At 42.7% G+C, this 23,940-nt stretch overlaps 1 protein-coding gene across 18 annotated transcripts in view; it reads left to right on the top strand.

Moving 5' to 3' along the window:
• Window positions 1-23,940, top strand: part of RBFOX1 (RNA binding fox-1 homolog 1) — a 2,554,959-nt gene that overhangs the window by 2,491,416 nt on the left and 39,603 nt on the right. For 10 of the 18 annotated variants that reach the window (XM_075069296.1, XM_075069293.1, XM_075069295.1 and 7 more), the window contains one exon: window positions 3,332-3,371. The exons of 4 other annotated variants lie outside the window; for them this stretch is intronic. In XM_075069296.1, the coding sequence (XP_074925397.1) occupies window positions 3,332-3,371 (40 nt within the window). Of the gene's footprint in view, window positions 1-3,331; window positions 3,372-9,793; window positions 9,837-23,940 lie in introns of all 18 variants that reach the window. 4 more of the 18 variants (XM_075069294.1, XM_032795033.2, XM_032795032.2 and 1 more) reach the window with 1 other exon arrangement.

Here is a 23,940-nt window from a genome sequence, read left to right as displayed (position 1 = left end):
TACACATTAATAATTTGTCTTGGCTGAAATGCAGCAACCTTTGGAGGGAAATGTTAACAACAACATAATTGCACTAAATAACAATTACAGATAAGAAGAGTAGAACAACTTGTCCAATGGAACCTGCAGGGGAATTTATATTAGTATAGCGTATTCACCAAAGTTGTGATGTGGCCAAGGGACTAAGATTAACACTTCTGTTCCTGTAGAAAATGCCACCAGAAATTTAATGGCCACATGTTGTCAGGATCTTGATTGTATATCTTGCCTAACAGCAGTGTCTCCTAATACTACTGGTTCAGCACTGGTTCAGTGGATAGGTCCCACCCATTTAATCACTATCATGGTTCCTCATATAAGTGTTTCTTAGATTCATAGAGTCCAGTGCCAGAAAGGATCGTTGTAATCATCTAGTCTGACCTCCTCTATAACACAGGCTATAGAACATTCCCAAAATAATTCCTAGAGCATATATATGTTAGAAAAATATCCATTCTCGATTTTAAAATTGTCAGCGATGGAGGATCCACCATGACCCTTGGTAAATTATTCCAGTGGAATAATAACCTTTCTCTGTCAACAATGTGTGCCTTATTTCTAGTCTGAATTTGTCTAGCTTGCACCTTCCACCCATTGGATTGTGTTTATACCTTTCTCTGCTAGATTGAAAAATCCATTATTAAATATATGTTCCCCATGTAGATGCTTACAGACCATAATATAACCTTCTCTTTGTTAAGATCAATAGACTAAGCTCCGTAAGTCTGTCACTAGAAGGTATATTTTCTAATCTTTTAATCATTCTTGTGGCTTTTCTCTGAACCTTCTCCAATTTATCAACATCTTTCTTGAAATGTGGGCACTAGAACTGGATACAGTTTTCCATCAGTGGTCACTTCAGTGCCAATACAGAGGTAAAATAATCTCCTTACTCCTATTTGAGATTCCTCTGTTAATGCTTTTCAGGATTGCATAAACTCTTTTTTGGCCCCAGCATTGCATGGGGCACATGTTCAGCTCATTATCCACCATGAGCCCCAAATCTTTTTTGAAGTCACTGCTTCCCAAGATAGTCACCCATTTTGTAAGTATGGCCTATGTTGTTTGTTCCTAGATGTCTACATTTACATTTAGCTGCATTAAAATTCATATTGTTTGTTTGCACCCAATTTACCAAGTAATCCTGATAACTCTGAATCAGTGACCTGTCTTCTTTGTTGTTTGCCACTCCCCCAGTTTTTGTTTGTCATCTGCAAACATTAATCAGTGATGATTTTGTTTTCTTCTAGGTCATTGATACAGATGTTAAACAGCATAGGGCCAAGAACCAGTCCCTACAGGAAATCACTGGAAAGTCACCTGTTTGATGACAGTTTCCCATTTACAATTACATTTTGAGACCTATCACTTAGCCAGTTTTTAATCTGTTTAATATATTCCATGTTAATTTTACATCTTTCTAGGTATTTAATCAAAATGACATGTGGTTCCAAATCAAACACCTTAGAGAAGTCTAAGTATATTACATCAGTGCTGTAGCTTATATCAGTCAAACATGTAATTACATCAAAAAAAGCTAGTCTGACAAGATCTATTTTCATAAACCTATCTTCAAAGTCTCCCATCCAAGTAATCATAAATCTTATTTAGTTTGGGAGCGCTTCCATGATCACAGCACAAAAAGATAATGCTGCAGGCAATTGAAAAAATATATCTACTTTCCACACTGTTTAAAATTTTTAAACAGAATTTATATGAATAATAATTTTTTTCAAAACAAATGTTTTGTATAGCAAATAGCACTGATAACGACACAACATGCAGGACTGAGCTCTTTTACAAATTGGCACAAGTGGCAGCTCTACACACATTTCACCAGTTCACTGATATTCCTGGAGCCAGATTCATGCCAGTGATTTTGTTTATATTTGGCCCGTTTATTTATTTATTTTTGGTTTGTGCTTTGGTTTAAGGTTTATGGATATTATCTACATGTAAAGGATGCAAATAAGCATCTGACTAGGAATCTTTTGTTCATGCCATCAAAAAGGGAAGAATCCGAAGGCCAATTACAGTGTCAGAGGAACAGAAAGATGGGCCCTGGTGTGGGCTCCCTCAGTACCGCTCATAGCAACATCCTCCCCATCCCAGCGCTGCAACTCTAATCCTGGCCCAGTACCAAGGGGAATCGCAGTGGCTCCTACATCCCACATGGCCTGTTGCCATGCTCTGGGTGTTACAACTTGGCACTCACTGAAATTTGGCCCATGTGCTCCCTCATTCTCCATCATGACAGAGAGTTGGGCAGGAGAAACCAGAGTGGCACACTAAGTTGGAATGTCCAGAGCAGGGCATAGGGCCTGGCCATGGGAGTCCCTGGAGCCACTGCTGTTGGATGAGTCACAGACAGGAAAAAGTCTCAGACAAACTGACAAACACTATCCATGGCTTTGTTCACACCATGACAAACCTGCAGCCTTAAAATGATACTAATTTTTGAGCCTCCTGGGACATTCTGAGATGCGTGGGCGCCTTTGGAGCTGCACTACCTATTCCTCTGCCAGTGCTTAATTAATACTCATGTAAAAATATCCTGTAAATGAAAACTGCCCCGTGTTCCCTATAAATAAGGCAAAGATTTGTAATGCAAGGTTTGACTATTTGTATAGTATACTACAAGCTAGTTTTCAACAAAACTTTTATGCAACTCAGTGCAAGCATACTTATGGCTATATTCTATATTTATTCTATACTTTTTACCCTCAATGAAGTGAATGGGAGTTGTGCTTAAAAATTAATGACAGGATCGTCCTTTGATCGTTTTTATTCAGGGGAACAGGGGAGACTTATCCAGTGCTGAATTTGCAATGAAAGGGGTGCTGGGGCTCAAGCAATTTTTTTTTTTCACATTCATAACTGATGCAGCAAGTCCAGAGGTTCTGGGGCTATGAACTGCGAAGGCTAGATGTCCCTGGCTCAGTCATGGCAAGCTGTGGCACAAATTAAGCACTGCACTTATCAAAATTCAGACCCATTTTGAGAAACTGATCAAAGGCATTTGTTCTGTAATACTGTAACCCTTTGCAGCTCTTTGACTAGAGCATTTGGCATACAGTATACAGCTGTTACGACACTCGGTCCAGTTTCCCTTTTCTAAGCTCAAAAGAACAGTGGATTAATATTACCAACCTCCTTAACCAATGTGAAGAGTGCCCCTTTATTCTTTTCCCTTCTTGTGACAAGACTAACTTCAGCAGTGCAGGGGTTGGTGGTGTTTGCATGTGGAAATGCACTAATATGGATGTTTTTCTTTGTGTGTGCATCCTTGCAGTGTTGTTTACCAGGATGGATTTTATGGTGCAGACATTTATGTAAGTATTCATTGATGTGCATGCTGTCCTTGTACATTACCAGAGTCATTCTTTTTACAAGTTTGCTGCGTTGCTTGACTCTGTTTTGTCAATTTACCATCCCTCGCCTGTCAAAAAGAATTGAGAGGAATATCCCTCATATTGGAAGCCCTTTCTGTTCATTACATCTATCATAGTTCAGTGGAGCTGAATTAACTCTTCAGTCAAGTGCTGAATGAATGCAAAAATGAGAACAGTGTTGGTTTTTTCACCCCTCAAAATTAAAGTTTCAATTTTTTTTAAGTACAATATTTAAAACTCAAGTCAAATTGAACAGTGTTTTAGTACCTTAATTCTGAAAACACTATTGGACAAAGGCTCTTATTCAGGAAAGCGTCCCTATTCAGGGCAACATTTAAGCACATGCTTAAGTCCCATTGATGACAAGGGAATGTAAGTATATGTTTAGTTCCCTGAATATGGATGCACTTAAGTATGTTCTTAGATGCTTTCCTGAACTGGTGGCAATAGTGTTTCCTACTGTGAGTAGTACATTGGTGTCAGTGGGACTACTCGTGGCTGTAAGTGGCTGCCTGTGATAGCAAGTCCAGGCTTGGTCCTTAGTTATCAATTTTAAAATCTGTTTGCTCCATCTATTGGCTTATTTAATTGTATATATACTTTTTAATAATCATTTAATATATAATTTATTACGTGTCTTCTCATACTGACGATTTTAGGTAGGAAGTCTGTGAAGAAGCTGTTTATCTCTAAATATGTCTAAACTAAACAGATTTTAAAATATGTGCCCTAATTTTCATTCTTTTGGAAAAAGTTAAACGATCATTAGAACCCAGGCTCACAATTTTTTTAAACTATATTGATGTAAGAAAATCTCATAGACATGCCACTTATCTTTAGCTTCTTATATTATTTTGATAGAACAATCAAATCCTAAAAATAGAGGTAATTAACTATCTTCATATGGCTTTCTTACCCTAATTGTGCTTCAATCAGCATTGGGATACAAAGAGATTGATTACATTAAATTGGTATGAACATTAAAAATTCATTAGATCATATTACAAAACATTAGTTATATTTATTACCAATGATCCTTTAGAGACATTTAGGATGAAACAGTTTAAATTTTCTGACAATAGATTTCTATAAAAAGGAAAAGAATGGGGAGAGGTTAGGGCTTTTTTTTCCTGCTGGGACAGGATTGGCTGGTTACAATCATTTGAAAAAATACTTGCAAATTAAACAATATATAGTAAATGTTCAATCTGAGTTGGGATTCCTGCAGACTTTCAAAGTTATCAGCCCTCCACTATTCACAGTGGGTGCAGCTCACCCCTTTACTGAAGGCCTACACAAACTTCTGTGTACTGCTTTAATTTCACTTAAATCTAGAGTTGGAAGTGTAAGAGGGATTTTACCAATACACATGACCTTTTGCACAGGGTGAGTTTTACCAGCAGTGTGGACTTCCGTTTTAATTCTTCCTCTTGCCAAAAAGAAAACTGCACCCATTTTGCTCATCTTACCAGTCTGAAAGGCAAGAAACCCTGCTGAACCTGAATTAACTTTACTGTGTATTTGGGAGTTACATATTTAAATTACAGTTGGTAGTTTTGGAGCCTACTGCTAATGAAACAAAACCATACACCTTTTGGGCCCTCAGTGACACCAGCAATGCTTTTTTGTTTGTTTGATTGTGTTTTTTTAACAATATGACCAACCCATGACAGGCTTGAAAATGCTAAATAGAAACTATGAATCTGATCAGCAAGGTACTTAAGAAAGTGCCTAACTTTAAGCATGTGAGTAGGTTCAATAAAGTTGTTTGGCATTAAGCTTTGATCCTGCAATTGACTTAAATGAGGCTCCACACAGGTGTGTCCGCATCCTGACATTTACAGGATCAGCATCTTAGCTTCCAAGTACATTTCTCAGTTTCTGATATAGAATAATGCTTATCTTTTTAGACAGATGGACTGAGTTAGTCATATAGTTTTCATATGTTGCAGACATATTTTTTTTTCATTTTTACTTTGTATATGGTATCTAGAACTTTGTACCATGCAGCTCATCATTTTTATTTTTGTTCTTGCTCTTTTCTACTCCTAAAATGTATTGAGAGAGAGAGAGAGAGAGATTGCTAGCTAGATGTGTGAGAATCAGTGGAGAGAAAACATATGATTCAGAATATATTAGTTCCCTGGAGAGCACCGAGTTATTGACTGGCTACCAATCGATTACCATGAAGCTCCAGCTCAGTTAGGCATTTTAAATGGAGAGATGAAATGTGTGAAGAAAGGAGTGCTGAGGGGGAAATGACACCACAGTGGAAAGAGCAGGCAACAGAAACAAATAGAAAAGAAGCAAAATTTAAATATATACCACAAATAATAGTAAAGAGGAGAGAAAAGAACCCATCAAAAAACACAAAAATAGACAAGTTAAAAGCAGCAAATACTTGTACAGCAAAACTGGGGGGAAAAAACTACACAAAGATAAAGAATATCAAAATGAATGTTGCTTGCAGTACAGGGTTGAGTAGCAAGTGTGGGGTGGGGTATCTTGGACTACTGACATATGCACAATTGTTTTTCCATTGGGAAGAGCAGGCAGTGGCGTAGCCAGGTTTTAACAGCAGGGAGAGCAAGCAAACAAAAAAAAGGCGCCCCCCTTGGCTCCTCCTCCAGCCAGGCCCCCCAGCTCCTGCAGCCATGCCGTGCCCCCTCGCCCCATTGACTGGCTCCTCCGGCCACACTGCAGCCATACTGCACCCCCCCAGCCACGCCGGCCCCCCCTCATGGCTGTTCAGGGAGGCTGGCAGAGGACGGCGGTACAAGGGGAAGTGAAGGGGAGGGAAAAGCAGGGGCACGGGGTACATGGGGGGGTACACAGGGTATGGAGCTTGGAGAGGGGTTACTGGGATGGGAGTGGGCTGGAGATTCCGGGGCTTTCTGTGCAGAGGGGGCTGGAGCTGCCCCCGGGACCGGGAGAGCCTGGGAGGGGCTCGCCACGTGCAGCACCAGCCCAGCTCAGCACTGGTCCTGCCTCTTGAGGGGTGGGGGAAGAAGGCAGCGAGCCCCGCCAGGCGTGGTCCGAGCGAGCTGCTTCCGCGCCGGCCTGCCGCAGCTGCCCGCCCCATGGCTCCTTCGGCTGTGTTGCTGGCAGGCGCCGCTTCTGCCCTGTGATCAGCCATCTCCCTCCTGCTAAGAGAGACAGCTGATTGGCGGGGGCGGGGCGGAAGCCGGGCAGGCCATTCAGAGGCGAGCCCATGAGGCACCACTTTTTTAAAAATGTGGGGAGGAGAAGCAGCTGCTTCTGTTGCATCCCACTAGCTACTCTACTGAGAGCAGGGGTAGGCAACCTATGGCACACATGCCGCCTTCAGCACACGAGCTGATTTTCAGTGGTACTCACACCACCCGGGTCCTGGCCACCGGTCCGGGGGGGCTCCGCATTTTAATTTAATTTTAAATGAAGCTTCTTAAACATTTTAAAAACCTTGTTTACTTTACATACAACAATAGTTTAGTTATATATTATAGACTTATAGAAAGAGACCACCTAAAAATGTTAAAATGTATGACTGGCACGTGAAACCTTAAATTAGAGTGAATAAATGAAGACTCGGCACACCACTTCTGAAAGGCTGCCAACCCCTGGGGTAGAGGATATGTAGTGGAAGTGGAAAAGAGGCAGAAATCCAAAACATAATAATCAGTCAGGTAAAGATTGCATAGAACATTAAGGGCAACAAACAGCCAGAATGGGTTAATGCTAACCAAAAGGGTAGAGCAAAATGAGAAGACTTTTTTAAATATAATAGTGAGAAAGATGCACTAAAGAGAAAACTCCACAGGCACACTACTAAATGACAAGGGGAAGGTAATAATGCCTCCGAAATAGCTGAGATATTGAACTTCCTTTTAAAATGTGCTTTTAACAAGGAAAATAAAGAAAAGATGGTTGCATAGTTAGGAAAAAAGGAAGGCCTTTTAAAATTAACTATTGATCCACTAACAAAAAAACTTCATTAAAAGACAGTTAAGATTGCCTTACGGTGTCCTGTACCCTTTCAGAATACAAACGTTTCCAGGTGAAAATTTACAACTGTAAGCATCAGGAAATACATTCAGCAAAATAAAATACAATTATTAGAAATCAAAGAAATATGCAGTTAAAATAATGCTTTAACTCACACCCCCATCCTTAACTCTTCCCACTGGACATTGCCAGAAGGAATGCTTCAAAGACATCTGAGTGCCATACCCCTCCCTAAGATGTGTGGAGGTAGGGTGAAAAAGAGCAGAGTTGTGGCCAAAAAAAAAGGGGTTTTAAACCCCCGCATTCCTGGTCTCAGGAGTCCCTTAGGGAGATGGCCTTAGCTCAGCCTTTCACTCAGTGTTATTGCCCACAGTAAAATTTACCATACTCATTGCTAGGTACTTGCATCAGTTGTGGTGCACAGAACAAAATCCACACAAGTATAGAATTAGAAATGTGAATATGGACTTGTGGGCATTGTACTGAGAAACTGGCATATTTTTTTTGTTAGGATGGGCATGGTAAAGTTATATTCCCAGTGCATATTGCCATCTCTCCAAGATCACGGTTAAGGTAGTGGTGGGGTGTGATGCATATATGCAGCTACTTACTTCTTGAAGAAAGAGCAGGAGTAATTTGTAGAAGGGTAATAGTCATCCATTCAGTGTTCTCCTGATTATAATAGATGGCATTATGTCTGGCTTCCACAAAGCCAGAAGTATAACAGCATTTTAATGTACAATGCTTTCCTACACTAAAGACATTTAGATAATTTTGGATTTACTTGTGAGAGCCAAACATTTTGACATTTACATGTGAAGTAATGATTTGTCACACTGCCAGTATTAAGTATGTTCTAGTTGTTAGGGTAGGACCTCAGTCATCTTTCGAACGATCAAAGATTTCAAAGTGTTTTATAATTGTAGGTAAGCATTATTTCTTCCGTTTACAGATTGGTTAAATTATTTGTCCAAGGGCACACAATAAATAATAGTGCAGATCCAGGAATAGAATCCAGGCATCTCCACTCTCAGTTCGGTGCTCTGTTGACTCAACCAAGTTATAGATGTCCACTTTTTAGAAAATATCTTAGATCTACAGATGAAATGTCCTTTCATGTTCTATGTTTTGCATTGTAAATGTTGTATTAAAACAACTGAATGCTGCAATAATCATTTTAATGGGTGATATTTGATGGGAAGGGTCTCGTAGTAAGTTTAATCAGAGGATTGTGAATCAGGATTTCTGAGTTATGTTCCATTTTCTGCCATTGGCTTTTTATAGATTTGACCCTCAGCTATGTGACATTAGACATTAAGTTATACCCCATGCTAGAGAGAGCTGTATACAGGCACAACACGTAGCTGGAACTCCCCTGAGGCAGCTAAATGCCTGAGGCAGAGAGTATGGATGACGCTACACCATACTGGAGAGGGTAACATGTAGCTGTCACATGGGGCAGTTCCATAGTTTGAGACAAGATGGAGAAGATATGGAGACCTGCCCCCTCTTTACCTCTTCCTGCTCTAGCTTTGCACCCTGAGCATGATAAAGATTATGCTCAAGCCCTATACTGGGGAAATGGGGCTCTTTGCACCTTCTCCCCACTGGAGGCAGACATTATTTAGCCCATAATGTCCACAAGGTGTTTACTATTGAAAATGGTTATATATAGAGAATGTTGAGAAATGTAACTAATTAATATCTGAAAAACTTGGAAATCCTTGGATGAAAGTCACTATCAAAATGCAAATTATTGTTCACATATCCTCAACATTTGTGCAAACTTCTATTCTAATGATAGGAGTTTCATACAAAATGCCATAATAGGATATAGTTCTAAATGTTGAGAATAAAATTAATCTTTCCATCCATGAGATCTAATATGGCAATCTGTATTTATAAAAACATCTGTCACTGTGCTATCTGAGTCCTGAGTTAACAATTAAATAGACCATAAGGTATTATCAGGAGAGAATAAAACTGTGGTTTATATGCGCTCTCTCGTTCTCTCTCTCTCTAAATATATACATACACAGACACAAGTGTGTGTATATATATATATATAATATATAAAATATGTGTATAGGTGGTTACATATATTTGTGTATATAATTGATTTTGTAACCTAAATGTATTTGATTTTCCATTTTTTCTTTTTACAAGTTCCTTGCTCATTTTAAATCATAACTAAGATTCCTTGGCAACTGACCAATTACCCTCACCTCCTTCTTGATTACTCTGTGCCATAATGCTTTGTAAAATATTGAAAGCAAACTTGTGAATGAATGGCTTTGGGAAATTTGTGTGACTTACGCATTTTTATTTATTTTAATTTTTTTTTGCATTCAAATCGTTACATTTCTGTTTCCTTATAGAGTAGTGTTTCAAGAGCCTGTGTATGGCAATAAGTTACCACAGGTATGAAGTACTGACTGATGAAAAAAACTCATCGCATTGAATGTGGATTGCTGTTAAATCATACTAACAATCAAATTAATGGGGGATTTTACATATACAAAATGAAGGGAGTAGACCAGCAGCTGCATTTTATGGTTGGGGTTAATTATACCACACAATTGCAGACATTTTAAAATTTGTGCCTCCCTCTTGAAATATGATGTATGTATGTCCCATTTAAGGTCCAGTGTCAGTGGGAGTTTTGTCAGTGTCAGGACTGCATTATCACACATGCTGACTTTATCTACATTTATGTTTTTAGGGAAATCTCACGCTGTTACAGAACCACTGATGTAGTTCCACTAGTGGTAGCAATTGCTGGAGCACTAATGTAGAAAAAGCATAAGTATTTTTTAACATAGTCAAAGCATTCAAGACCAGAAGGAATCACCACTTCATCCAGTCTGACCTCCTGTATATTACCGGCCAACAAGACCATCCAGCACTCACATGCTAAACCCAACAAAGTACTACAGCCCACAGGAGTCTAAAATATTATGTTACAAGGGCAGAGAATGAGAGGGACCAAGATGCACCAATGCCAAAGGACCCCACAATGGCAGGGAAATGATTAATTGAAAGAGAGCCAAATAATCCTGGCAAGTCACCCACATCCCCATGCTGCAGAGGAAGGTGAAAAACCCTTAAAGTCACTGTAATCTGACCTGGAGGAAAATTCCTTCCTGACTCCACATATGGCAATCTAGATTCTGAATATGTGAACAAGAACCAGCCAGCCAAGCATATGAGAGAGAGATACACCTCAGAGTCCTGGCCTTCCTGGTTTGATGTCCCATCACCAGCTGTGGCCATCCCCGTTGTTTCAGAGGAAGGACATGAAAAAAACAAACACACACCCAAAATAAATTGGAGGGAGGGGTGGAGAATCCTTTGCTGACCCCTGCAGGTGCCTGGCTGAAATCCTGAAGCTTGAGCTTTTAGGGAACCTAAAACATAAACCAGAAGTGAACCTAATGGTTGTTGGGCTCTGCCCCCTATCAGCACAAGCAACCCTGCCATACAATTGCAATATGAATTTGCCCAGCGCTCTTCTAAAAGTCATTAAGTTGTTTGCCCCTGCAACTCCTTTTGTGAAGCTTTTCCAGAATCTCACCCCACTAATGGTGAGATGGTTAAAAATTTCCTTTTAATTTCCAGCCTGAATTTGTTCATGGTCAGTTTATATCCATTTGTTCTTGTGCCAATGTTGTCTTTTAGCTTAAATAGCTCTTTACTATGTCTGGTATTTACTCCCTTAATGTATTTTATAGTTTTCCTTTGCTAGACTAAACAAGCCCAACTCTCCCAGTCTCCTCTTTTAAGATAGTCCCTCCTTCCAGTGATCATCCTAGTTGCTCTTCTCAGCACTGTTTCAGTTTTAATTCATCTTTCTTTAACATGGTTGATCAGAATTGTACACAGTATCCCCAATGAGGTCTTACCAGTGTCTTGTAACAATGGCATTAATAATTCTCTCTCTCTACTGGAAATGTCTTGCCTGATACATCCTAGGATTACATTAATGACTCATAGTCCTCCTGAAATCGACCCACACACCCAGGTCTCTCCTCCACTGTTGCTTCCAACTGATAAGCCTCCCAGCTTTTAGCAGAAATTCTTATTATTAGACCCTAAATGCATGACTTTGAATTTTGTACTATTAAATTTCATCTCATTTCTCTCCCTGCAGTCTTCCTGGTCATCCATGTCTTTCTATATTAAAATCTGATCCTCCTCTATACTGACGGTGCCTTCCAAATTTGTATCATCAACAAGTTTCATTAGCACATTCCTACTGTTTGTGCCAAGGCAATTAATAAAAAAATATTCAGTAAGATTGGTCCCAAGAATGATCCTTGAGGAGCTCTGCTCATGACTTTGCTCCTGTTCGATAATTCACCTTTCGGCATAACCCTTCCCTTTATCCAGTTCCTTATCAACCTTACAACTTTCATGCTGATCCCCATCTTCCCTAATTTAACTAATACTTTCGCATGTGGTACTGTGTCAAATGCTTTAGTGAAGTCCAAGTATATTAGGTCTAACTGCACTTCCCTTATCTAAAAAAGATCAGTTAGATCAGTTATTTTCTCAAAGAAGAAAATCAGGTTAGTCTGGCATGATCTTCCCCTGTTGCATTACATCCCCTTTACCATGTACCTCCATTAATTTAATTATTCTTTCCTTCACAATTCGTTCTAAAGCCTTGCAGACCTGTAAGTCTGACCCCATTAGTATGCAATTGCCAAGATCACTCTTTTCCCCCCCTTTCTTGAATATATGTAAGACGTTAGCTATTTTCCAATGGGACAGTACTACCCCCAAATAGATAGAGTTATTAAAAATCCTTGCTACTGGATTAGCAATCTCATGTGCCAGTTCTTTCAGTATTCTGGGATGGAAATTATCCAGTTCCCCTGATTTGAGTGCATTAAGCTCTTTAATTTTTTCTTTTACTTCAGATATGGTCATTTCCAGACTCATTTCCATCAGCTGTACTGCTTTCATGCATGTGTTCTATATGATCCTTACTGAAAATGTAGGCAAATTATTTAGTTTTTGGTCCATACCTACATGGTCTTTAATTTCTTTCCGATCCACACTATATAGCGGTCCAACTTCACCTTCCTTAGGTTCTTTTTTTTTATTTATTTGAATTTCCTTGGCCAGACCTAATTCAGCTTGACTTTCAGCAGTTGTCACTTTAGTCATACATTTGCTGACCTCCACAGCCTAGCTTTCTTTGTTAATCAATGTCTTTTCCCATTCCCTAGAGGCTCTCTGATTACTTAATATCCTAAACAAACAGTGGTATGAATGCCTTTTCCTTGGGTACACTATGGCTTCCAATGTTGCTACTGTTGTTGGAGCTTCACCACTTGCACTGAAACTATAGGTGATTTCTCCAAAGTATGTTAGCACAGACACAGTAATAGTGTCACAAATTATAAGCAGATATATTTCTTTGTTTCTTTTAAGGTGGAAACTCTGTAAATGATTGTTTTTCAAAATAAATAAAATTTTCACACATATTATTCCAATATTTCCAGATTTTTATAGCATATTCAACGAGGGGGGGATAAAATATTTCTATAACAATCAGAATAACTGTGCATTTGCTACAAAAATGCTAATTTGGCCAGATATTTTTTCTGAGTATATTCTTTGAGACTATCCTAACACTTATGAGTTTGGATAAATACAATAAATAATTGTCTATATTAATGGTATTATGTACCCAAAATACAGTGTGGTGGAATAAAATGTTCAACAGTAAATTCTATAACAATATAGATTAAAACATGAGAAGAGTGCATTTAATCTTATGTTCTAAAGTATCCTGTGTCTGAGAAATAGACGATGCTGAAATGCTATAAACATAACCAGATTTAATGTTATAGCAAATATCTTAGATACGTTTAGGTGGTTTTAACATCACATAATGTCTTAAATTGCATTTTAATTATTTGGATGACAGATTGTGGTCCTGATTCAGCAAAGTGTTTAAGTGCATGCGTGAATTTATTTCTTTGAGACTATTGCCGTTGTTAAATATAAGCATGTGGCAAATTGTTTTGCTGAATTAGGGCCTCTGCTTGTAAATCATCTGTTGATCTTCTTATAATAATTAAATAGTTAAAATTGTTTAAAATTTTGAAAAAATTCTAGTTATGCTCATTAATCTACAAACATGCGCCCGATAAATGTTGTTAGAGTGACCTAACAGAGACAGATAAGTTTTTGATCATTATACAGTTTGCACACTTAAATTGATTAAATAAATAAATGTGACACACTCAGATAGGTATTTCCCATTCAAAGTCCTTCCATATCAAGTCTCAAAATGCAGATGCCAAAGTTCTTAGTCCCCCAAGAGCATTTAGTAAGCCTTTCAATAACATAGGACTCTATTCAGGCCAAAATTATGTTTATTTGTGTAATTTTAAACTCAGTCTCTGCAGGGCTTCCTCCAAATTTAATCCTGATTGTGGAGTCAAAAGTAGCTTAACACAACTCCCAGAGAAGTCAAGCTTGGTTCTTTGGTGGCACTTCCTTAACTAGCACAAAGCAGAATGTTAAACCACTCCTATATTTAAATCTGGCCAGTGACATCAGCCTACCGCATCTGGATATGTTTGAGAGAACGACACTTCTGTAGTCACACATGGTGCTCAATCCTTCAAAACCATGATCGGTCCCAGTGAAATCAAGAAACTTGTTCATTTGGGTAAGAGTTTGCAGGATTGTGCCAGTGGTGACAAGCATACGGACCATATACAAGACTGACTGATTCAATAATATCATACTGCATAATGACTTACAGTCCAGCAGACATTCTTATGCTCTGGACTCTGAAGATAAATGATTAACATTCTAGATCTATTTTTATCTTCAAGTCTACTGCTTGAGATTTGGGATGTTTCTGAGGAGTCAGAAAATGGAAAGTCTCTTGTTTTGTTTGCATCACACATTCTTTTGCTATCTTTCTTCTTGTAACCCACAGCATAAGGAAAGTTTGCAATTTTTGTCAGAAGCTCTGCCAACTTCACTACTTTGTGGCTCAATTTGTGCTTGGTGCCATTATCTGACATTTGAGTGCCCATACACAAGGTACCTGCAGGCAATATTTGCCTGTTGATGCACATACTTTTTGAGACCTCAAGCAGTTTTTAATAAGATTCTATGTGCCTAGCTGCAGCTCAGTCTTCTGTTGGTAGCCAAGAAGAGTGCATAGGAACACTGTCCTCCTTTCCTCCATTTTTACTGACATAAAAGTATCAACTGCTCAGAAGTAAGGAGGCATTCCATGTCAGTGCTTCTTAGCTGGCACAGAGATGGGACTTCATGCAAAAGAGATGACACTTAAAATATTATGCAAGCTATCTGTCTAAACCCATTGGTTGCCTGACATAAGTGCCTCCAGCAAGGCTGAATTTTATGAGAAGGCACCATAACAGATGGACACGAGAGTTTGAAATAAGAAATGAAGAGGTGCCTCAGGTATAAGTGCAGCTCCAAGCCTAGAGTGTCTATCTGGCTGTGTGTAGATGGGAAGCTTATGAGCTTACTTTAAGGAGATGTGGCATCAGCAGCCGAGCTGTGTGTGGGACTGACTTTCAAAAAAAAAGTTTCTCAAAATTTCTGTTATAGTTGGAGGGATTAAATCAAGCAAAAGCCCTGAAGGGGGGATAAGCTGCAATTTCCTATGGAGAATCTCTAGAACAGTGGGCTAAATGAAGCACTGTCAAGTGTCTCATAAACAGGTTATTTCACAAAGAGTAGTCTACTTAATACATTTCTTGTAATACAATATACAAAAAGCTATATTAAGTGCACTAAAAATATGCTGCTATTTTCATGAGGGTTGGCAGACGCACGCCTATTCTTCACACTTCTACATATATTTAGTGTGAACAGAGCCATCAACAATAGGAGCACTCTATTTAAATACTCACTTTAACAACAGGGGGAAATGTCATTCAAAGCTGAGTGATCCAACTAGGGTTTTTTTTTTTCCATCTCTTTTTTCAATTCTATGGGGACAACACAATAGTTCGCATGTCCCAATAGATTGTGGGCTGTGGATTCTAATTGGAACGTACAATGGTGTTGTGTATCCTTGGAGACTGGGTCTCTGTTTGTTAATTGGCATGCTGAGATCATTTTGAAATGGTTGATATAACACCGTGGGTTCATTGAACAGAGCTCTGTAATTTTCAGTTTGATAATCATGCATCACTGCACACAATTCCTTTCAAACGCGGTGTTGTCTGTTTGCTATTAACAGCGCAATTACTGTTCACGTAACAGCGCTGAATGTGTAATTCAAGAGAAAGGAGAAATTCCTTCTTTAGTTATGATCTTTATTTACGAATTAGAAACGCTATATAAAATTAGAGTTTAAGCAAGCGCTAAAAATTTCATTGGTTTAATCAAAAAATGCAAGGTATCATATTAACTAAAAAATTATATTGTTAGCTTTGTAGTTTTTCCCTTTAATGTTTGTCACTGCTTTATTACCCGCAACTAACCTCATTGGTAGTGGAATTTGCTAAACTGTAAAACATAGAAAAATATTCTCAAAAACTTTTTAGGTGATGAATGCAGTCATTGATTACCTGATCTTTGGGTCAAATTAGATCTTAACAAGCAGGAACTGAATTGGATTTGTGACATGCAGCTCTTAACAACCCGGAATACACTTATATGTAGTCCACCCCTTAATTGGATTTATACATGAAAAGAACATTCCAATGTGCTGGTTTAATTTCAGACTATATTATTTAGACTGCTGTAGCAATGAAATTAAGAATGTAAGCTTTGTTTTCAGGTGGTTATGCTGCCTACCGGTATGCCAACTGCACTGCCACTGAGCTGCCTACAGTGACAGGTAGACAATTTACTGCTATAAATCTTAGCATTACGGAAGTGGAAATAGTCTCCTAACTCTTTTTGTTGCTCTAGCAGACTACTATGGTGTATAAGTTAGGCTGTATTGTTAGAAAGACTATAAATAGAGAGGCAGTGATTAATGAAGAATCATAAGATCATATCGCCTTGCTTGGTTGCAAATCTGCGCACTTTACGTGACCAATATACTGTGCCTTTTACAGTGTAGGTAAATATATGTACAGCCCATGAATGGTCCTGCTGCTTAAATATAATTTGTCTTAACAATACTTTTCAGTTATTTAGACTGCTGCGCTCTAAGGTATGGAGTACTTTCCATTTTCACTCTCTCCTGTTGAGTCAATAGAGTTCAGGCCATCGAAGACAAATGCTGATTCTCCCAGTTAGTTGGCTTTCAACATTTCCTTTATTTGAGCGTTATATAAAGACAGTTGCTGCTGTCTTACCTTTTTTGGGAAAAAAAAACACGGCCGTGGAAACAAACCGAGTGCCAGTAATTGCCGGTGAGAGGACTACGCCTATACACTGCCCCTAGCAAGGATGAGGTGACCACCGTTGCGGTTGTATTCAGAGTAGGGTGAGAGGCTCGTGGTGATTGGCAGCGCCAGGGAATAGGGGACTTAGCCTGGGCAGAGCGCCTCACAGTCCCCAGCGAGGGGGGACTATGGAGCAGGGAGCACGACCCGGAGGCAGCCAGAGAGGGATGCGAGTGGGCTTCCCCCGGGGCCGCGCGAGCACTCAAGGGCCCCCGTAGCAAAGGATGGCATAGTCAGTGTCTGCCTCGGTGTGGAGGCGAAAGGCTAGGCGCCACGATGGACAAGGCTGTTCCTGCTGAGCCACAGTGGAGAGTAGCGCTTCAGAGGGGGAGTTTAGGAGGTAGGATAGGCGGCGGATATACATAGGGTGCTCCCGGGTAGACGGGACTGAGCATGGGAACAAATCACATCAGTGTGGCGGTGCAGGCGGGCTGAGGGGCGGGGCTCAGATGCCCGAGGAAGGCAGAGTTGTGTGGAAAAGCGGGGGGGCTGGAAGGGGACGGAGCGCTCGCAGCCAAGGTAGGAAGAGCTGAATGAGGAGGCTCTAGCTTGGAGGGCGGGTCCGCCCTCTATGGTGCGGAGGCCCCGAGGACACTGGACGAAGTTGACACCTGGGTGCTGAGGGCCCGTTAGCGTGGGTGGCCAGAGTGTCAGTGAGTGCTGAGAGACGGCCGGGGCGGGCGGGAGCGAGAGAACATAATCCCAACTGCAGGGCCAACCGTCAAAGAACAGGGGCAGGTATGGGTTGCAGTTAGATAGCTGACCTGGTAACGTCAAGTGGACGTTGAACTGAGAGCAAATGCAGAGACGTCAGAGAAACAGATTGGGATTGTAGCTGCATGCCTGGTCGCTTCTAGAAGAACAGACCAAAAGAAAAAGCAGCCAGGAGACGCACCATAGAAAGCACTAGTGACCCTGAGAGGAAGCGAGAGAAGTTCTTTTGAGCCGAATTGGAACAGAGGAGCAAGAAAAATAGCTGCTGTCTCTTCTACCACATCAGGGAACAGGACTGTGTATATATTCTCTATAATACGTAACTCCTCTCGTCAATCGTTGTTAGTTATGTTTCTGAAAACACGCATTTAAGTTGAAACGATGTAAGTGAATCCAATCCCCATAAGAATTAATGTAAAGTGGGGTTAGGTTCCAGGGGCGCCCCTCTCTGCAAGCAACCGGAGGCAGGAGGGGTGCGGAACCTGGGCAGCTCGCCCACCCATTGGGGCCTTCTCAAACCCCACGCGGAGCTTCGGGCGACGGGGTGCGTCTCTTCGTCGCCGCGGGCGTCCAGGCCCTCCGTCCCTGTTGGTACTGTCGCTTCTGCGGGTGCATCCTAGCTCCTCTCGCAGGCTGCGGTGTCAGGCCCTCCGGGGGCCCCTTCTAAATCCGCTAGCGAGGAAGCGCGGAGCTGATTGCTGAGATCTAGAGGGGAGGGAGAAGGAGCAGCACCGCAAGGGCCTCCATCGACGAGGTCGGTGCGCCACTCCTTCGCCCGAGACAAATCAGCTGGCCTTGCCTGTCGTTTGGGGAGGCGAGGGGAGGCGGAGGGGGGGATTGTGGCGACCCGTGCGCTGGAGTCTTCGCTCTCCCCTCCCCTTCAGCCCACGGCCTGATTGGCTAGGATGGCCCCAGGAGTCAGGGTGAAGGTGTGCGGGGGCCGAGTGCCTCCGGCGTCTTCCAGGCCCAGGAACGCCTGGGCCTCCTGCGTCCAAAACGCGGCGCACCGACGCACAGATTGCGGCCGGAGCAGGACGGGGGAGAGGGCAGGAGGCTGATCCGCAGAGGTCTGCCGGGGTGGGAGGCATTGTGGGAGAGAGGGGCCCGTAGAACCGTCTAGGGCCAGCTGTGGGAGAAGGCCGGCGCGGCAAACAGTCAAGGAGAGGGGGAGCGAGCTTGCACCCAACTTAAATGCAGCATCCGGGTTCCCTACGATTGGCAATGTAAACAATGAAACAACGTAAGCAGGAACAACTTTGAAAGAGGAGTTACGTAAACAAAGACATTACACCGGCGCAACGAAGGATGCGTATAGGATCAGTTTAAGTCGCGCGTAAAGGAAGAGCAAAGGCGCAATCCCAAGTCTCTGAAGATGACTCGACCGCTTAGGCCGGGAAAAACGGAAAGTTATTTCGGTTCCCTGCACAGCCAGAGAGGTCAGAGGGTAGGGAGGTTGGTTGTGCAGGGCGAGAAGGGTGCAATTGAAAAGGGAATCCAGAGCTTAAAGGGTGCCCAATAAAACATTTAGACCGGGGTTGCACGCTAGCGGGGTGGAGCTTCATGCTGGAGGCGGTGGAGGACCAATGGCAGGTCGGGGCGGCCATAGCGCCGTGCCAGTGCGACGTACAGCTACCGTCGGAGGGAACAGGCTCAGAGTTTGAAATGCTCACTGGGGTAAGGATAGTTGGCCACTTCACGCAGCAGCTCACGGACGACCCGGGCGCCCGAGTCCTTTATGGGCCGAACCGTATTGCTGGTCCCAGAGTAGGACCGGCTGTCCGCATGAAGACAGAGATGCCTGAAGTGCAACTATTATGTATGCACGACTGGGCGCCGCGGTGATGCCCTGGGCCGCCGACCTGGGTGGGCCTTCCCGCTAAGTCATGCGTTAAGGGAGGTCTAGCAGCCGGGCCTGAGCTGGAGTGATCTTTGTCCCGGTCGCGAAGAAGACGGGAAATTCTTGTTTAAGTTAAAAAATTCCTAATAATTAAAGTCACAACCACATGCTATTTTCGCGACTGGGGAGCCTGCGGAGGTAGACTATAGGCAGGGTCAGGCTGGGAGAGAATCAGCTTGTGTCATTAATTCAATGTTAATACAATATTAAGAAAGGTGATTTAAAAACCCTTCTCAACCATATGTACCTCAAAAGAAGAAAATCCTCCACTTAAAAGACTCATTTTAAAAAAATAATGTTGAGGTTATTTTAGTTGAAACTGCTACACCCTTGTTCCCAATAATCAACCTGTTACCTTGTCCTTGCAGATATCTCTGACTCAGATAATGAGAAAAGTGGCCCTCACATACATCAGTTTGTTTTTTTAAGATGCGAAATCATGAAACTTCAGTGCAGACTGTCATCTGAACATTGCCTTAAAAAGCCAAGTTAAGTGATTAACTTTTAAATCAGTACCTACTTATGGTAAGGCAGGAAATTACAAGACCACTCCCATCCAAGAAATATGAACCTAGTTCGTTCGATTGTAATGTAAATTTACAACAAGACTCTTATCAAAAAACTATACTGAGTTGCTGGCAAAACTGTAAACTCATCCCATGGATCAGTCAACTGTGTCACAGAGATTCAAGTGAAGCAATGTTGATTGGAACATCTCTGTACTAAGCTACCTCCCATTATTTTCTTGTTCTGTTGCAAACCATTCGTCAAGCAAAACACTTCTCCATTGGGGGATTTTTTGAAACAGGTGTCTTTGTAATTGTGTGCACAGGAAATGTATTTTTCTGTGTAAAGGTTCTGAACTCTCAGCATCTTATATACTAAAAATCAACTGAAAGTCAAATTCATGCCCGCTAACTTCAGGGAATTGAGGCCTGTAACTGACAGTCCTTACAAGCAGTTTGTCTTAAAGGGCACAAAGCTTCTGGTGACTATGAATGTGTAATAAGGATATGGGCCCCATTGAATCCTCCCTGTGCAAAATGATAAACCCAGCAAATACAGGAGAGATGAATATGACAACAGGAGTGAAGGCTCAAGACATCATCCCTGAAGTGTAAGCCACTTTCACAGGGCTCTGTGTAAGTGATAGCTCTGTACAGATAAAACACCAGTATTCATATGCTCCTTTGACCTGGTGTGGCTACAATTTAGTCTAAGCAAGAAATAATAATAAACATGAGATTATTTTAATATCATGCTGCATTAACTGAGGCATCATCAATATAATAATAATGGAAAAATTGCGTAATACTGACAATAGGTTAAGAAGTCTGCATTCATATTACTACAAAGGATAACTTTGGCAGGACACAAGAAGTGTAAACAAACCGGTAACTGTAGATTAAACATGGACATTGGAAAATCTCCCCAGGAACAAAAACTATTCTTACATCAAAAGCAGCTCTGGCCAACACACACACAACAACCCCTCCTTCAAGATTCTCTTAAACTCACTTTCCAGTTAATCTGTTGGTGCCTTTCTTGCATCGGTGAAGACAGAAGTTGGATGGCCATCCGCCCACCATGCCTTTCCAGTGGCTCCCATGAAACTGGATGTCTACACAGGGTGCTGGAGCAATTTGTACATTGGGGTGGCTGGAGAGCCATTGAAGCCAAACGGGTAAACCTCTATAAATGAAAGGCACTTCAAGCCAGGAATGGGGGGGAGCTCGCCCGGGCGCATATGCGCGCGGTCGCGAGCACGCGCGAGTGAGGGTGCCTCCGCCACGGGCACCTATGGTCCTGGACCAATTCAATGTCTCTCTCATCCTGGCATTCGCCGTCGGCCGCCGTCGCTCCGTACCCGGTGAGGGGCGCTGGGGGCGGGGTGTGGTCTGAGTTTGAAGGAGGGCGCAGTGTGGGGGCATGTGGGGGGCCGAGGGAAGGGCACTGGGGTGTGTGGTTGGGGGAGGCAGTGTGGGGGGACTGTGTATGTGGGGGCACCGGGGGCATGTGGGGGCTGGGGGGTACTGGATGCGTGGGTGGGCTGGGTTTTTTTTGGGGGAAGGAAAAAAAGGGTGTGGGGGAGACTGTGTGGATAGAGCAACTAGGGGGCATGTGGGGGGGCTGAGGAAGGGCACTGGGGGTGGTTGGGGAGGGCAGATGTGGGGAGTGTGATCAATGGGGCACTGGGGGGCACTTGGGCTGGACATGGGCGTGAGTGGCGGAAGGACCCTGGTGTGCGACAGAGGCTGTGGAGGGCACTGTGGGAGCCCGGGGTGTGGGGGTAGAGCTGTGTGTAGCCGGGACTCTCTGTGTGGGTAGAGGGCTCTTAGGGCAGCGGGTGGCCATGGGAGAGGGAGTGAACGTGGTCTGTTGGGAGAAGCGATGGGGAACTAGGGGTGTGGGGAGAGTACCTGCGGGGGGGGGGACTTTGTGTTGGGGAGGACCGCGGAAGTGGCCAGTGGTTGCTGGACAGGCGAGAGGATAGGGAGGGTGGCAGCCCAGGAAAGCTGGCCATTTCTTCCTTGCCAGGAGGAGTTTCCTAGAGCTCACACCATACTAAACACCAATCTTTATCCAATTACCCCTGTCCTGCGCACCTGCAGCCCAAGCTCTGCACCAAAGGATATGACATGAAAGAAATATCCATGTCGCTAGTGGCTTCCTGATGGGTGGGCTCTCACCAGCAGGCCTCCTGTCGGGATGCGTCCCTATGCGGACTAGGCTTCACACCTGTTTCAGATGCAAGCAGCCCTTAACACACGGTGCAGCAGGTACACTGCACGCTGCCCGGTTTCCAGGTGCCTCTCAGAAACAGCCCAACACAGTGCACGTTGCGCTAGTTACACTGGTCATGGCATGCCAAAGTCTGCATCAAAAATGTTCCCGTTGTGCATGCCAGGCACAGATCGGAAATCACCTCTCATTGGACTCAGCTTCTGCTTGAGTGCCATCCAGCGCGCCAGGTCTATTAAAAGACAGTGTGCAGCTAACCACCGGGATCATAGTGGGGGACAATGGTTACATCACAGTAAACTCCCGCTCCTTCGCCGCTGTTATCTTCATTAATCGACAATAGAAAGGCTAAATGTAAGGGCTATGAAGGAATCTAGATACAACGATAGAGTTACTTGCTTATTGGTCCGAGCTTGAAGAAGTCGTGCCCTATGGAGAACTCCATGGGGTTGGACATGTGAACATCCATTTACTGTTTAAAGAAATGCTGTAGCTCGTCACACTAGTAGGAACCCTGTCTCTGCACGCCAGGGAGGAGCTGGTATGAGACGTCATGCATTCCTGTTTCTGCAATTCAGCCAAGATCCTTTTCAGATGGCACCGTGGTGTCCTCTGGAAACCAGACCTTGGTGATTGTTTGGGCAAGGGAATGCATCTATTATGAGCCACGAGGTTTCTTTGTGCCGCCTTGAGAATCGGGCGCGGGGTGGCATGTCCCTTGCCCAGCGTCAGCTGTTCCTTTCTGTGGTGCCACTCTAAACGCTAGGGCGGTTAGTAATGTGCCCAAAGCTGCTGGGAACAATTGCTTCAGCTGGAGACCAAACAGCCGGAGATAGCGGCAGGTAAAGGGCTTTTGGTTTTCCAGCGTAGATCCTTATTCTAAAGTTAACAGACAAATGTTATAAATAGCCGGAGAGCAATGCACGATGGCTGCACACAAGACAAATACAGGAAAATAAATATCTCACACACGCGTCCTCGGCGTGTTTTTATTTTTTAAATATACCTTTAGATGATCTGCTGTTTGCAAGCCGCTCTCAAAGAAGGGATCCTGGGGGTCAATAAGTGGACCACAATAAATATGAGGTCAATAGTGGTAATGCTGTTCCAAAAAGTGAACACAGCATTCTGGGAATGGTCCAAGCAGAGAGTGTAAGTAAGATACACAATGAGGAATCTCTTCCTGGCTCTAAATGGTTGTCGCTGATTACGGCCTACACTCAGCGCACCTATAGAGGCAGAGAACTTAACTCCTTGCGTCTTACTTATCATACCTCTCCTGCTGCAGGGCATTACACTATTACTCATATTTAGGCGTTGTGGTCCACTAGTAGACTGTCAGTTTCTTGGTGCCAATCTTCAAGAAAAGGATGTGCGACAATACGGAGAAGAGCGCGAAAGAGAGAAATCAATAGTGTAATAAGATCTAAAGAAAAACCATGAGCTTTATGAGGGAAGGTTGAAAAAAAAATATTTTTTTTGGGATTTGTTGGGTAGTTTCCGGAGAAGAGAGACGTAACGAGGAGGGACATGATAACAGTGTTTGGCAAGTAGCGACTAAAGTTGTGTCGAAGGATGGAGGGCAGTACAAATTGAATTCTCTTAACCCCTGAGGACGGAGAAGAAGACAAGCAATGGGCTTAAACCATTGCACGCAAGGGAGGTTTAGTTGACATTAGGAAACCTTGCCTGTCATCCTGGTTAAGCAACTGGAAAAAGTTGCCTACGAGGTTGTGGAAATCTCATCATTGGAGATTTTAAAGAC

This window comes from Chelonoidis abingdonii, chromosome 9 (genome assembly GCF_003597395.2).
Source record: "Chelonoidis abingdonii isolate Lonesome George chromosome 9, CheloAbing_2.0, whole genome shotgun sequence".
Classification (NCBI taxonomy): Eukaryota; Metazoa; Chordata; order Testudines; family Testudinidae; genus Chelonoidis; species Chelonoidis abingdonii.
Note: the sequence above shows the minus strand (reverse complement) of the source record. Positions and strands in the feature narration are given on the sequence as shown.